Here is a 17,473-nt window from a genome sequence, read left to right on the forward strand (position 1 = left end):
ACCGAGGATAAATGAACAGACATGTTTTTTAGAATAATGATGACCTGAATACCAGAGCATACGTCTGTCACTCAGAGAGTAATGTTTAGGAAATTTACTTCAGCTTTCTCGAATTATATTTCTTGAAGGAACAAGTCGCTCGTGACTATGAACTCAATGCGGTAAAACTATCATTGTCTCTGGCAAAACGGTAGCGGTGTTCTCCCATCAAGGTTTCAATGCTGCTGTGGAGCATCTGCGTCAACTGGGAGATGATGATGAGACGCAATGCCAACTCTGTATTCTCATATTTATATGACAGACTAGCGGCCAGCTCCGGCTCCGCTCGGGTCTTTAAAAAAAATTTCAACGATATTTGACGTTGTTTTATTTTTTTAAATAAAAGAACACGTATTGCGGCATATCTATAATAGTTAGACATTTGCTGTCGCGACACTTTTTGTAAAAAATAATGTGTTCTACAAAGTCGTAGTACATTATTTTATTCTATCGTCAATAGTTTTCGCAGGGCACGCGATGTAAAGAATATTTTATGTAATTTTTTTACACCTTGGGTTACATTATTGGAGTTTTAGAAAGGATCCCTAATTTTTCCCAAAAAAGATTATAGGCTATGTCACTTGGGAAAAGTGTGCTTCCAAACAGTGAAAGAATTTTTCAAATCGGTTCAATAGATATTTTAAGTTTCCTCTCGTTTAAAAATCTATACTTCTATACTAATATTATAAAGAGGAAAGATTTGTTTGTTTGTTTGTTTCGAATAGGCTCCGAAACTACTGGACCGATTTGAAAAATTATTTTTCCATTAGAAGCCGACATTGTCCCTGATGAACATAGCCTACTTTTTTTATTTTTTTTTTTATTATATTTTTTTGGTTTCATGTGTGTTTTAATGTTTCCGAAGCGAAGCGAGGGCGGGTCGCTAGTCGTAAGATAAGAACCGTTTTCAACAGAGTTGCTATTTAGTATGACACGTGTGATGTTGCTGATTACTACACGCTGTGTTTATACGAGGAACAGATAAAAAATATGTTTTTTAAATTTAATAAATAATAAAGGTACATTAATATACTTTATTTTATACCTTGGATGTTTATATTTTCGATGTGAGGACACGTAATGATTCATGAAATGAAAAAATTCATATTATGAATATAAAAAAAAAGTTTTCTAATAAATGTTAATAAATATGGTAGTGGTGAATGTAATCGTTTTTTTTTGTTGTCCTTCAATACTACCAGTACATAAAATTAAAACAATAATTAACAATAAACAAGACAAGATATAAATGGTCGTAACCACGCAGTTGCTAATTCTGTTGATATAATTTTGATACTAAAAACATCTAAAGCACCGACAATAAAGTATCAAGCTATCGACTTTTTATTACTTTTCCGCTTACGTAATTATTATTCAAAGGACAGAATATATCCGAATCGGTTCGCTTCACTACCACGATTGTATTCTAACTGTCAAATTGTATTGTATTCTGCGGAGGTAGGTCTGTACTACACGATTAATTTGATCTAATAAGTCAAAACTAGAGGTCCCGCAGTAGTCGAAATTCGACTACTGGGAATTGTAAGTTTGTACACTATTATGATTGTATTTTATACTACTATAATCACAAATTTCGCCAAGACTACACTATAAAAAATATGAACAAAGACAAACCATGTTCTATTCTCAATTTGACAACAGACGTCAAGAACAAGAGTTTGACAATAAATAGTATGCATGCGTGTGTGCGTCAAATACATGGTATGTAGTGTGTGTAATGTTTTCTTTATTGATTTCATGTATCTTTTAGGCATTATTTAAAAAAAATATTAGCATTGTGGACTTCTTCTCTATATTCTCTATAAGTGTGGAAAATTTCATACTCCTCCGTCCGCACAATTTTCGTAAAAAGGGATACAAAGTTTTTGCTTCACGTATTAATATATAGATGAATGTTTGTGTTCTATATTCACGCGTCTATATTCGACGGTTTCTGGCATAGAATCATCATCGTAGGATCCCGTGTGCTACGCGTGAACGAATTCAACATCTATATTTTATGAAATTAGCGATTGTGACAGTAAAGCGTAGGAGATAACAGTCCAAGTCGACAGTTAAACAATATTAATAGTGTAATTTGTACATAAGTATAAAAAAATATCAGAGACTCATTTTTCATCATTATCCTACCCTTTTCCCAGTCACCTGGGGTCGGCGCAACATGTTTTCTACTTCCATACTCTTCTATCATATACCATTTCTTCGCTCACTCCCCTCTTACCCATATCGTCTTTCACACAATCTATCAATTTCTTCTTAGGTCTACCTCTTCCTCTATATCCTTCCACATTCATAGTTAACACTCTCTTACCAACCTCATTTTCATTTTGTCTCATCACATGTCCATACCATCCCAAACGCGCACTCCTCAGCTTCTCTGTCACAGGTGCCACTTTCAGACTTCCACTAACATATTCATTCCGTATTCTATCCATTCTCGTTACTCCACACATCCATCGCAACATTCGCATCTCTACTGCATGCAATGCCAAAAAAATATCAGAGACTATAATATAATAAAATATGTATAGAATATTATTATATCAGAGACAAAATTAAAACCCTTGGTGATATTGTGTGTGAAAAAATCGTGTATGTTTGTTGGGAAATGTTTACAGCGCTGATTTAGGGTTTCACTATTGAAAAACAATATTGTTTGACAGTTAATCAACTTTATTTTACCATGTAGTAAGATGTAATCCCTAAATATCTCTCACATGATTGTTACAAGACAAACTTTTAATTAATTTCGACTTGAGATTACTGGTGGTAGGACCTCGCGTGAGTCCGCACGGTTAGGTATCACCACCCCGACTATTTCTGCCGTGAAGCAGTAATGCGTTGCGGTTTAAAGGCTGGGGCAGCCGTTGTGACTATACTGAGACCTTAGAACTCATATCTCAAGGTGGGTGACGGCATTTACGTTGTAGATGTCTATGGGCTCCGCTAACCATCACGAAAATCGTAAAGTATTCCAAACATTGAAAATTCAGAAGTCGTCCTAATTTACACATTATTCAAATCATTTAAACGGAAATCCGACACGAAACTATGCTTAGATAATCAGTACGACGTACTAAATAGATTCCGTTAGGTATGAACGCGCCTATATTCCTGTCACGTAACGAGGAGTATAGTAGCCGACTTTACAGGCTTTTGTATTCATCGCTTATTTTACTTTTAACGTATGAAGGATTATACTAATCAAAGTATTGTTAAGATATAGCATGAAACTGGTATCCGCCTAATTATCGAAATCCAACTAAAATCATTGTCACATGTTATTGGAATTTTTAAGAAAGTATACTATTTCAGCAGTATCTACCTACAAAACAAAAAAGGAAAATCATTTGACAAACCTCTGATTTCCTCTGGAAGAATTGTACTTGAGTAAAATAATCTTCTTAAATTAAATATTAAATATTCTTAATAAAAACAAATCGACAAATCAGAACAAATGGGAGAGCTGTTAAACAATGTAATTGAGCCTCCAATCTGTAATTTCAGTAGGTTCTGGAAACCACTGAATAAAGAGAGCTCATTCGGCTATGCGAAAAAAAAAAAAAACAATATATATTAAAATAAATCGCGTAAACTACGTTGGTGGTGCTAGGTGAAATATATTTCATAAAATTCTGACGCTTAATATATAATTAATGTATAATAAATATAATAGTATTTATTGCATAAATAATCGATATTCTTAAAAAAAATCGACAACGTTCCCCTCACTACATCCACATTCAACAGAGAGCTTATTAAGTTTTTGATACAATAAATTTTTTGGATCCTGGATTACGATTTGTAAGAGCACACATTGTACACACAAAGCCGGATACATTTTTTTTCTTTCTATTTATTGGTTTTTAATTTGGTATTGTCGTGAATTACCGAACAATGTGTTTGCAGTTTTGGTTCTTGATGTCTTCTAATATATAGGGGTCAAATGTATACTTTTTTTTGTAAATGTAGTTTTATATCATTCGTCTTTATTAGTGACGAATTTATATAATTTGTGATTCCCATGAAAGATAATGGCATTAGGGAGAATATTGTTTAGTGTCGATTCCTGTGGGCCTAGAGTGGTAACTGGGTAGTATCAGAGAACCAACAAGAGTGAATAAAGCGTTATTATAAAAGTAAATAACTCCTATTTAGAGTACCTTAAAGTTCATTTAAACTATGGTACACCGAAACACTTGACACAGAAGATCCTTAAGGATGAAATGTCGGGTGTACGTCGGGCGAGTCCTTTAAAACCAGATAAGACTAAAACGAATTGTAGGGCGCTTTTAAAGATTCAAAATATTCGTTAATTCGATTAACGCTAAATTTACACTACGTGATTAAGGAACATTTCAAGGTGTTTACATAACATCACCTTGAATGTTATTCTTCCATCTGCCTTGATTTACAGCGATGTAGACTTCTGCGACGTTTTAATTGAGCGTGTTGCTGATTTGGTCAGTCCATCGGCAAGGCTTCTTATTCCTTCCTTCATTTTTATAAAGGAATTAAAAATTAGCTTTGGGCAATTTATTTGGCTAATCTATATCTATATATATAAAAATGAATTGTTGTTCGTTAGTCTCGCTAAAACTCGAGAACGGCTGGACCGATTTGGCTAATTTTGGTCTTGAATTATTTGTGGAAGTCCAGAAAAGGTTTAAAACGTAGATAGATATGAAAATTCTCGGAATTAAATATAATAACAATTTTGTTATCCCTTTGATGTCCCCCCCCGTCGGACGGATTCCTTTTGTTTGTTTTAAGCTTATTTTATACAAAAGTTTAGGTTTTTTATTTGTCGATTGAGGCACTACTAAGTCTGCCCGATCAGCTAGTCTCTAATAAATCATAATCGTCGACGGCTGGATAATATCACTCCCAATTTTTCTCCTGTTCCATTTCGTGCCGGTCACTCTTCTCAAGTCATCTCTCTGCCTGGCCGCAGACGCCTCACATTAAGTTGGCCGATGTGCGGTGTTAACTCAAGAGCCTGTCAAGTCGTCTGCCACTTCCAATTCAGCCAGCCTAGTATTTGAGCTATGCTGATGACTTTAGCTCTCTATCATTAAATTTAAACAGACATAACCAATACAACAGAATACCAAATATACAGCATACCACATTCATCATTAGGTGATTACGTTTTGCAGTTCAACACACTCATTGGATGATACGAAACAGATCGAGCTCGTAGTCTATATAATATGTATAATAATGCGTATGATGTAAACATCGTACAAGTCTTTCTTGTTATATGGTCAGTGACCTTTATTATCTTCGAAGTGTTACAAAACTTTAGGCATGTTGCACTGAAATGTTTTCTTAAAAACAATCTCATATATCGATCATCAAAAAAGTCGATTCAATTTCTAAATTTAAATACAGTTCGAAGTTTTAGTTGCTTGAGAATTATGAGAATTGTATTTACTGGAAAAATAGGAGCACGTTCTGTGAGTCTGTAAGTGTAGGTACCACCACCGACCTACTTCTGAGATGAAGCACTAATGCGTTACAGTTTGAAGGATGGGTAGTCACTGCCAATATAGAATAGAGACTTAGAGCTCCTATGTCAGGGTGGCTGGCGGCATTTGCGTTGCTGATGTCTATGGGCTTCGGTAACTGCTCTTACTACCGACTGTGACGGGAAGAAGTATTATTTTGTGAGAATTAGGACTGTAAACACGTGTCTAATAAACAATAAAGGTTACTAAGGTACAAACTTAGATATGTACTTAAGCTAATGAAGCTTACAAGCATCTAATAGTTCTAAATAGTATAAGGTAGATCATCAAATTTATAGGCAGTTTATTGCCTTTATTTCGCATTGACATAGTGTTTAGATGAAGTCGCTTTTAATGATAACCACATAGAGATTATATTTGAACAAAGACTAATACCAGTGCTTGTACAAAATAATAATTAAAAAGTTAATGTGTACTTGAATCTACTACAAGCACTTTGTCTGGAGTGGTAACCCTTTGCCGCTATTTATATTTTATCTGTTTTCCATTTGCTGTAGGTCAGTTACTAACAATTATTTAAAGAACAATTTAATGGAGTTCTTAACACACATACACGAGTTAGATATTTTTGTACACGAACAAGGTATTGTTGATACCAACATGAAAAAAGTAGATTGTTACAGATCTTTTTTGAAGAAATTTTTTGGCGGGAATATTATTTGGTTGCTCAAATATTTATAAACTATCCAGATTCAACCATAATAATTGGCGTATTATTTGTGAATATAAATTTAATAGTTTCTTAAAGAGTTTTCGAAAATGTATAAGTCTGGGAAAACGTCATGAACTCATATAGGTATGTATGTAGACGAAATCGATTGCCATATTGAAAAAAGGACGTACGTAGACATCAGTTGATATATAAAAAATACAATCAAAATACCTATACTTATCTGAGAAGAAGTCAAGGCTACCATAACCCATGGTGGCTTTATGGTAATCTTCCATGGTACATTAACCGTTCACTCGAGGGTGCGCAGTTTATATTTAGCTACCGAAGGCCAGGTGAGAAACCCTTGGAATATAAACCAACCTAAGTTTTGGGCGTATTTAATAATAACAGTATGACTGTGTATCTTTGGTTTGATTCCGTTTAATTATATTCGATTAATTAATTTTTAAAATGATTCATAATTTACTATGAATTTTTTTATGCATTATTTTTCTTTTAGATCTATAGTTTTTTTTTTTAATTTCGGAGACATCTTTGTCTAATATGTGAGTAATAAGTAAGTAAAAAGTATTAAATTTTAAATCTTAAATCCTAAAGTAAATTAATGATTATTTTAAGTGAGAGTTGTGCCCAAATAAAACGTTATTATTGTATTGTTAAACTGAAATTATTTTAATTCATAATATTGATGATTAAGCCTTCTAGTGCTGAGCTTATTTTCACATATTTGGAGAAATTGCCAAAGGACTGTCGGAAAAAAAATGATAAATTTGCCGCAATATTATTTTAAATGGTTATTTATGAATGTTGTTAACTTATTAAAAACGTTATACTTGAGTGTGCTAAGTCGACAGGTATTAGAGACCTATAATCAAACTGCGTAATAATCGGTATTCCGACACTCTGCACTTTATACGCGTCGTTATAGGGCGTCGATCTTTATTTATTTATTTATTTATTGCTTAGATGGGTGGATGAGCTCATAGCCCACTTGGTGTTAAGTGGTTACTGGAGCCCATATACATCTTCAACATAAATGCGCCACCCACCTTGAGATATAAGTTGTAAAGTCTCAAGTATAGTTACGACGGCTGCCGCCACTCTTCAAATCGAAACGCATTACTGCTTCACGGCAGAAACAGGCGGGGTAGTGGTACTTATCTGCGCGGACTGACAGGTCCTACCAACAGTAAAAATCTCTATCGACGGTTCACCTTCAAAGGGTTTTTTAAAAACATTTAAATTAGTATTCCATTTCAAATGTTTCAAATTTCGAATATTCAGTCGCGACACGCCGCGCACCTCTGTTCGACGACGACGCAGGAAGTTTACCGGAGCACGTGCGCAAGCTTCCTCGCACAGGATGTTTTAAAATTCGAACGCGATCCGCCATTTCGATTCCCGATTCGCGGGTTTTATTGCGCGATCCGTTGTATCCTAAAGGCTATAAAGGTTTGCCGGCCGCCATTTTGGTTTTCGTTTTTGTGTTACTTTTCCTCTGATCCTTCCTAAAATAAGTATTTTGCGTAAATTGCATTAATGTAAAGCTGTTTTACCGAAAGCCAAAAGCAAAATTAATTATTGCAGTGAAGAATTATTCGAGATGATCCCTGATCTCCTTGTTACCATCATACCTCTCGCCACCGGAGTAGAGTTCATCCATGTTATCTGGAACCGCTGCGTTCATCGATATTTTATTAGTGCCGTTCCAAAAATACTTCCCTCCACGGTGTTACCCGAGCGCTATGACATCTCCTTCTTCAAACGAGGCTTGCGGAGAGTACTCAATTGTAGCAGCGGCTCTGTCCCTGGCATTGCTGACTTCTGCAAAGGAAATAAAAAATCTTTAAAAGTCTTCGTTAAGCATTCTCAATACGTCAAAATGGAAAAAGAAATAAATAATAGTTTAAAAAAACTAACAAAAAACGCTTTTATAGAAAATCCAACTAAAAATAGAAAATAAATTTGATAATATAGGGTAAGAAAACATGATTTTATTGTAAAAAAGCGCGGGGTGCTTTTCAGGATATTATCAAAATAGTCCTTCTATTCATATCTGTTCATAAAATATTTATAACTACTGATACCATGCACCCCACGCTTTTTTTACAATAAAATAATTTTTTCTTACACTATTTTTAATTCAAATTTATTTTCTATTTTTTAGTTGGATTTTCTATAAAAGCGTATTTTGTTAGTTTTTTTAAACCATTATTTATTTTTCATTTTCTAGTTGAATTTCAATTTTCTCAATTTTTTTTTAAATATTGTATTGTCATCGGTCCTCAATAAGTATACCAAATTTCGAGTTAATCCGACGTTTTGAAGGGGGCCAAAATCACGTTCAAAGATTTCGTTACAAACATACACACGTCTGAAGCTAATAATAAAAGCGTATTAAAAACAATTAGGACATTACTACCACGATTTAACTTACGTTCGGTGTCAATCGTGACTATTCACAGCGACTGACAATTGGCGGTTTGTTGATTCAAATAATGCGGCTTCAGATAAACACAGTCCGTGTGATTTGCGGTCAGCCCGTAATTGACACAAACTATTTGCCGGTTCACGAATTATTCCGATGTTATGTATTATGATGACAAATGAAATTGTTTTATAAAGTGGACTACTATTAATATTGGTGCATTGGTTTGCAGTCGTCACACCAAATATGTTCATCGCTTTGCTACAATCTTCACGATATTACAATCATCAGTGAGAAAATGATTCCACTGAGAATTCTAGCCTTCAGTATTAAGGTATCTGAAGCGAGTAGGAGAGATGGCTCTAGATATCAAACCTCTTCTAATATACAAGCCGTATGATTGAAAAAAAAAAAACGTAATGTTATGATAAAAAAATATATACATATATGCAAAATAGGTACTAAAATCTGTTCAATTAAAAAAAAATATTATATACGGCTTATTATAATTTGCGAATTAGCTTTTTAAAAAACACACACTGTATTCAAAAACATAATAGATTGTTTACAAATATTACAAAAAAAAACTTCTATCGCAGATGGCCGCACAGACGCATGGGGTGCATGTTACATAATTATTTATTCGTAGAGTTTACCTCTTTTAGGTAAATGAGTTTATAAATAGGACGAAAACGACTTAGAAATGATAAGAGCTACATTTTATGTCGAGAACGCTGAAAGAAACGAACTCGTGTGATGTTTAAATTTTGAATCCGCTCAAAACTATTATGCATCTGTTTTATTTGAAATAATGTAACTTTACATAAGTTAATACGAATTTTTCCTTGAATTACTTAACGGCTTTTTTTTTCAATACATTTAGGTATATAATGATTTCACATAAATCATTAACAGAGTCCTTTATGATTAACGACCCGAATACATATTGTTGACAGGTCTATTTCGAATGAAGGGGGCAATAATGAAAAAAATATATATCGAAATGGATCTAATTTTAAATATGGCAACAGAGGTTAACCCTTCATCGTATGATATACGGCAGAGGGGCACGTGTTATACTGCCTAATGAAAACTAACATAAAACAGAACTGGCTTAAAAACTTTCAGCCCTCTGTTTAAACTTTGGCTATTTACTTTTATGATGGATCGTAAAAATTTAACTGTTTATGCGGTGATGTATGTAGGAGGAGAAAGTTGTTTTTGGGGGCGATTACTTAACGTTTGTCTCTAGTTTTATATTGTTATTTAAAACTTTTAAATAATAAACTTTTTTTTGTAGGTTACTGATGATCTTTGTTTACCTAATAATTATAGTTATGAAATTTTATTTCACAAATCATTTTGGAATCCCTTAACGCTTTTGTCAAAACTAAGAACAATACGAAAATTTATATTCGATTGTTTTCTTACGGTTTTTATAATATCATATCCGATTCGCATTAACACACACAAACCCGGAATGCCATGTCGACCGGATCAGCGTAACGGTTAATTAAAAACTGTGTTATTTTATACATTTAAATTTGTTTATTTTCAAGTTTAATTTAACACGCGGTCGTCGATCCCGCGTACTGAGCGAACGTTAGTTATTACAGTACATATTTAAGAAATCGGATACGACGGCTCAATGAGAAGCAGAACCGTATTGAGGTATTCCAGAAATCGTGAGAGACGACAAAATCCGTCTTTGAATTTCGGAATTAATTTTTAGTCTTCTTCTTCTTCTATATCGTTCCCTCACAACTGAGGATCGCGAACATGTGTGACGTACTTCCAATGTGCTCGATCATGGGTGGCATGGACCGCATGGTACAGACTACCACCAAGTGCTTCTCTTGCTAGATCTGACCATCTGGCTGGTGTTCTGCCCACGGCGCGCTTGCCCTCTATGCGACCCGAAATTATGAGCTTCTCTAATTCATGTCTGGGAGACCGCATGATGTGTCCGAAGAAGCTCATTTAGTCTATGCAATACCAATTTTTAGATTTGTTTTTTACGCGCAATTAGAAATGTCAACTGAAATAATAGAAAATCATTTCCGTTTTAGGGATATTACCTACATTTTAGTTATAAAAATGTCGCTTAATTGAAGGCCTTTTACCCCTCAATATGTACGAAAAAATCCAATATCCTTTCACCCCTCGATATGCACGAAATAAGGATTTTTATGAAATAAAAATTTTACTCACTCTAGCAACTATTAAAACTAATTTTTAGTTACGTCAGTGTAGACTTCTATGAAAAGGTATTCTTTGAAAATTGAATGAATCTTCGTAGCGCATTAAAAATGTATCTATTTTAAATTAGATTACGTGAACTGTTGATTAGAATTGATCCTTGATTAAATTCTATTGAAGGTTTATTTAACTGTTTTGATGTGCATATTATAGTATGTACTTTTTATAGCACGAATTCGTACATACTTGTAATAAATAAAAATAACTAATATGAAATTTTGAGTTTAGTAACACACTCCAACAAACAAGTAGACTAAAATAATCCTTTTCTTCTCTGACCGTAAGGTCGAGATTTCAATGTCGGACATTTGCAATAAATAGACACAAATGAGCTTCGACATTTATTGGTTTTCACGCACCCTGTGTTTTAGAGGTTGCAGCTTTGCAACACGTTACCTATTTAGACTTTATTACCTGAACGTAAGTGATTCTATTTTTGGGTAAACAGATGTCTCATTCAAAGTTCGGAGTTGGTCAGTTGAATGCAATAAAATTTTAAATTCAAAAATTTTTTTAATTTGTTTTGGAATATTATCTGTTTTACCCTACCTATGCTGGTAGCGTGTGGGTGAGGTCATGGGGCTCAGTCTGGTCAGTTTTGGTAAGACTAGCCTTAGCAAGAGCAATCCTTCGCAGAATCTACCAGCGGTGAATAGTATCATAATTTTTTTTTAAAACATCGCCACTATATCTTGACTAAAAGTAAAACTTTCGAAAATAAGTAGTCTCTTAAGAACGAATAATGATATAAAGATTAAAATGAAAGATCACATTTAAATAATTAGTTATAGCTTCAGTATCAAATTATACGGTACCTATTATAGAATGATTTGTAATAAACGCTACTAATTTGTTGGCATTACTAAAACTTTTAAAATTTATAGGTATTCTTTATATAAAAAAAAAAAATCTAAATATATATTTAAATGAGTAAAATAACGCTATAATTTATTTTATTGTTACAGTATCTAATGGATTCGACAAGGAGTTGAGGTTCGAAAACAGAAATGAACCTCACCGCCATTGCGTTTTGGCGCGTTACGCGCGTAACCGTACTACTGATTACCTTGGTAGTCACGTGTACAGTTTCAGCAAGAGATATTGTACTAGGTAAGTGATATTTATATAGATTTACACAATTAAAATTTCATAAAAAAGACACATAATATAGCCGCCACTACATTATTGTGTACGATGAATAAAACAAATACGGCTACATAGAGAGAGAGAGAGAGAAAGAGAGAGAGTGAGTATTCTTTATTGTACACCAAAAAATAAATAAACAATGCGATATATTAAATGCAAAAAGTACAATTGGCGGTCTTATCGCTAAGAGCGATCTCTTCCAGACAACCATGCGTAGATTCAGCAAAGCATTCCTCTCCCTAGGGCTAGTGTTAGCAAGTTCTTTCAGGTTGATCCTCTTAAGCTCACCTACCACTCCGAGCGTAATTGAAATAGCACCTTAGACTATCAATGATTACGTAGCAAAAAAAGCTGCGATTGGTACAACTAAGCCTTTTTGAGTTCTATCTGTGCGTAAATAGCTTTGACAAGTAGCCGGACTTACCGGAGACAATGCCCAAAAAAATTGCACACGTACACACACACACATCGTCATTCTGATCCGGCGGTAGATTCAGCAAAGCATTCCTATTGCTAGGGCTAGTGTTAGCAAGTTCTTTCAGGTTGATTCTCTTAAGCTCACCTACCATTCTGAGCGTAATTGGAATAGCCTCTTAGACTATCAATGATTACGTAGGAAAAAAAGCTGCAATTGGTACAACTAAACCTTTTTGATCTTTATCTGTGCTTAAATAGCTTTGGCAAGTAGCCGGACTTACCTGAGACAATGCCCAAAAAAATTGCACTCGCATTGAATACGTATTGCCTTTTTACCTCTTCATAAATAACGTATTCTCGTCCCATGCTTCTTTATTAACGAAAATCTTCGATACGATACGGAGAATTTGAAATTGTAATGACGCAAATGTTCCGCATAACAATTGAAATGTCAAATTTGACAGCGACACAGAATAAATATAAAACAGGTACAATAAAGTACTTGTACATATGTTTTTTTTTGTTTTTATTGCTTAGATTGGTGGACGAGCTCACAGCCTACCCGGTGTTAAGTGGTAACTGGAGCCCATAGACATCTACATCGTAAATGCGCCACCCACCTTGAGATATAATTTCTGAAATCTCAGTATAGTTACTACGGCTGCCTCACCCTTCAAACCGAAACACATTACTGCTTCACGGTAGAAATGGGCAGGGTGGTGGTGGTACCTACCCGCACGGACTCACAGGAGGTCCTACCACCAGTACACAGTACATTTAGATTGCAGTTCTGGCGTCTAACTTTGTTAAGATCTTATTAGATATTATCAAATTAGATATTATCAACAATGTTTAGTGGCTACAGTACATTTTGTTTTTATTACTTATTTAGTATATACACCAATATTGTTTATCAAGCTTGATCAGCGACTACGGCAAGAGGAATATTAGCATTGTTCATAAACGTAAATCAAAATTTTCAATAAGTTCAATATTTTAAAACTAAATTGAATCCAACATAACTTTCTATTCTAATTGTAGTCATTCGTAAAATTATATGACATACAATATACTCGTACTCTGTTGAATGACGACTGAAGTTTTGCGTAAACCTGAAATGCTTGGTTTACGAAAACGCATACGTAAATTTTGTATCTTCTTCTTTTTCTCCACCTTATCCCACTAGGTGGGGTCGGCACAGCTAATTTTTCTCTTCCATTCTCTTTTATCAGCTGTCATCTCAACACTCACTCCTCTCTCTCTCTCATATCGTCATTCACAAACTCCATCCATGTCTTCTTCGGTCGACCTCTTCCCCCTCTACCTTGCACTACCATTTCCATACATCTCCTAGTCACATGCATCTTCTCTCTACGCATCACATGTCCATACTACGCTAGAATGAATGGTTAAACCATACGTAAATTTCGTATGGTTCAACCATTCATAAATATTCTTTATCAATCACACAGTTTTGTTAAAATAAGCGTCGAATCTTTCGAAAAAGTTTTGTACTGTAAGGGATAAAGTATGTTTTTTTTAATTTGGCAATCGTAAATATTTTTTTCGTTTATTATTCTTCATGTGTATACGGTGTCATGTTTGGAATTATAGTTGCGTTTGTCTGTATGCGTGTATGATATTCACAGCAGACACGTCCAGGGTGGTCCCGCTTGAATATAATTGTGATATTGTTCTGAGAAAAATTAGTTTGCATGATTCGACTATCTATCTGGTATCGATTTTTTGTGACCCATTTTTTTCGATGTCAATCGCCCATTGAAATTAGTTATTTTATGACATTATAATATTGATTCTTGGGATATAGAAACGACTTTCTTAGAATAGTGCTATTTTAATATCATTATGAAATACAATTGTGAAATTTGGTGGTGTGCCATTTATTCTATGAACTGATTAATATTCAATCCAATAACATTCATTTATCTTTGTGTAAATTTAAGGGAAACGTAAATTTCTGCCCTAAAGTTAGGAAACTTTCTTCCACAAATCCACCCTCTTCACGACATATACGATAATCATTATTTTTAATATCCAATGTAATTATTAATAACTAAAATGATGAACGGAAAGGGTAATTACGTCACGGGGACAAATCGATTGTTGGCTGCAACCCTCTCATTTGGTTCCAATTAAGGAGGACCGGATGCTTAATTATTTTAATGACCAGACAATTGAGAGCTCCCTCTGTCTCTATCGCTTTTATTTTTGAAATCACCGTTTACACAGAGATTAGATGAATTTAACGTTTGTATATTTTTGCATTATTTAGATTTTAGTTCCGGCTTAACTTTGGAGAAAAGATTAGTCTAAATAAAAACCTGATTTGACGGATTCTATTCCTCTTCTTCTCAGTCGTTCCCCCATTGTTGAGGATCGTGATTCTTTTGTGGTCTTCTAACTGTTTCTCTCCATCTAGGCCAATCTTTTGTCCCGTGTAGAACATTACTGATAGGGATTCTTAGCTGCATAGCTTGCTCTTTAAGAATCTATAATTCTGAATTATTATGGAACATTTATAATTCAGAATTATAGATTAATTATTAACGCAGATTTTCTATTTATAGTTTTACCTAAATAATTATTATTTTTATTCATTTATTAGGTTGTTTGTATATACATTATTATTATAACATAATTTATTATTAATATTTATGTTTAATTAATATTTAATTATTTATATAGTCATTTCTGTTTTTAAACAATAATATAAATATTATGGAACATAATTTTTCGATTTATGATATAATACGAAAATTAAAGCAGTTAGCACTTTATATGAAGTTAATTTAAATATTTCGAATTTATGATAAAAGAACTGTTTAAAATTTGGGGAGGAAGGTCAAGTTAGCTTGGTTATTTATGTTTAATTGAATGTGACATCTTCGTTACTTGTTCTGGTACTTTGGTTTTAATTTTTCTTTGTTTATTTATGACGATATTTCTGTAACCTGTAAAATTCTGTCGCGAAGCAGTTAATTATCCATTCTGGGCTGAAAGGACTCAGAGTGGGTGGCATTAAAGTTATGAAAGGATTCCGATAACCACTTAGCATCAAATGGGCTATGAACTGCAATGCTATACTAATATATTTTTGATTTTGGATTTCATAAAAAAATATTTTGTGGGACAGCTTCATTTGAAAATTATTAAAAAGCTATTTTATCGAACTGTTATGTGACCGATTTAGGCGAGATGGTGGTATCAATAAATAAGTGCACAATATAATATTTTATCTACCCTCTTTGTGTGTTGCAAAATATTTCTTCTGATACAAGCTTATCATAATAAATATTTGTCATCTTATCAAAGAAAAAATCAAACAGTTCTGTTTACTTAGATGCTATTTGAGAATGCCTATATACTGTCCTAAATAAACACGAGATTGCTTGTAAGCATATTTAAGAATTCCTTTAAGATTTACGAAATGTCCACATTAGTGAGATGCCAAATTTATTGTAACGGATTTATTTTCACGGATCGTTTAGAACCTCTGGGTCTGCGGAGGGACTTCGGTTTCCTCTGTATTTTGTACCGCATGTTCCATGGGGAGTGCTCTGAGGAATTGATTGAGATGATCCCCTCATCTCCTTTTTATCATCGCACCTCCCGCCATCGGAGCAGAGTTCATCCATATTATCTGGAACCGTGCGCTTCGAGAGGTCTTTTTTGCCACGTACCATCCGGCTACGGAATGAGCTCCCCTCCACGGTGTTTCCTGAGCGTTATGACATGTCCTTCTTCAAACGAGGCCTGTGGAGAGTATTAAGCGGTAGTCAGCGACTTGGCTCTGCCCCTGGCATTGCCGAAGTCCATGGGCGACGGTAACCACTCACCATCAGGTGGGCCGTATGCTCGTCTGCCTACAAGGGTAATAAAAAAATATCTTTTCATATTTATTTGCAATATTTTATCGTTTAATATACAAAGTTCGATAGTGATTTTTGACGTATTTAGCTTAGATATACCTATGCGATATACGCAGAGTAATGTTCAGGACCTTCTTTGATTATAAATATGATTTCTATCATGATTATTATTAACAGTCTATTATAGTCACACTGTTGGATATTTCCACTTCTCGCTATTCTCCATATTTTATATCGTCACTCCACCTTGCTACTGGGCGTTACACTGTTTTATCGGTTTATCGATCCGTGGTCTCCACTCCAGTGGCTTAGTGCGAGTTTTTTAACGTTCTTGATAGAGTAAACGATTATCGATTTATTATCGATCGATATTATCGATTTGTACAGGTGATCATTTTTAAAACATTGCACTGACTTTATTACTATTTATTAATACATATTTAATTAATACACTTTTTTAGGTTGGTATGTACGTAAGGGAATATTTGAACGAAATTTTCATTCAATACATAGACTGGGCAGTTTATTCGTTAAACGAGGAAACATTATGCCCAGGGAAATAGAGTATCCACTTATAATACAAATTAAAGTAAGAGATTATCAAAATTAGGCTTTACTAGATAAACAAAATGCGAATTACGTGTCTGAGATCTTTTGTTTCAAATCAAAGACGTTAAAAGTAAAAATCGAATTACGCATCAATAGTAAATCATTTCTCAATTTCATTGTACGACCATCGCCAACGCGATTACAAAACGAATCAAAGTTTTTAAGGCCACGTAGGCGTTACATAATAAAAACGAAAATAAAACTTTAGACAATAAGTGTTATACGATACTGATTTATTACCGCTCATCATAATTTAACGTATGACCATTGAAGATTATAGTCGACGACTGACAGAAATATTGTTAATGTGTTGTGGTAAATACATATAAAGGTCAATACAAAAACAATGAGAATGAAACACAATCACTTTGGTATCTATTACTATTACGTATTATTTTGTGTTCTCACAAAAAAAAAACATCTTTGGAGCGCTATTTTAAAAAAAATCTAACAACTTTTT

At 34.0% G+C, this 17,473-nt stretch overlaps 1 protein-coding gene across 2 annotated transcripts in view; it reads left to right on the forward strand.

Moving 5' to 3' along the window:
- Positions 1 to 17,473, forward strand: part of Btl (fibroblast growth factor receptor) — a 113,062-nt gene that overhangs the window by 40,408 nt on the left and 55,181 nt on the right. For both annotated transcript variants that reach the window (XM_089728613.1, XM_089728612.1), the window contains exon 2: positions 11,917 to 12,061. In XM_089728613.1, the coding sequence (XP_089584739.1) occupies positions 11,959 to 12,061 (103 nt within the window). In that variant the 5' untranslated portion in view covers positions 11,917 to 11,958. The remainder of the gene's footprint in view (positions 1 to 11,916; positions 12,062 to 17,473) is intronic.

This window comes from Bombyx mandarina, chromosome 07 (genome assembly GCF_030267445.1).
Source record: "Bombyx mandarina strain Sakado chromosome 07, ASM3026744v2".
NCBI classification, from domain to species: Eukaryota; Metazoa; Arthropoda; class Insecta; order Lepidoptera; family Bombycidae; genus Bombyx; species Bombyx mandarina.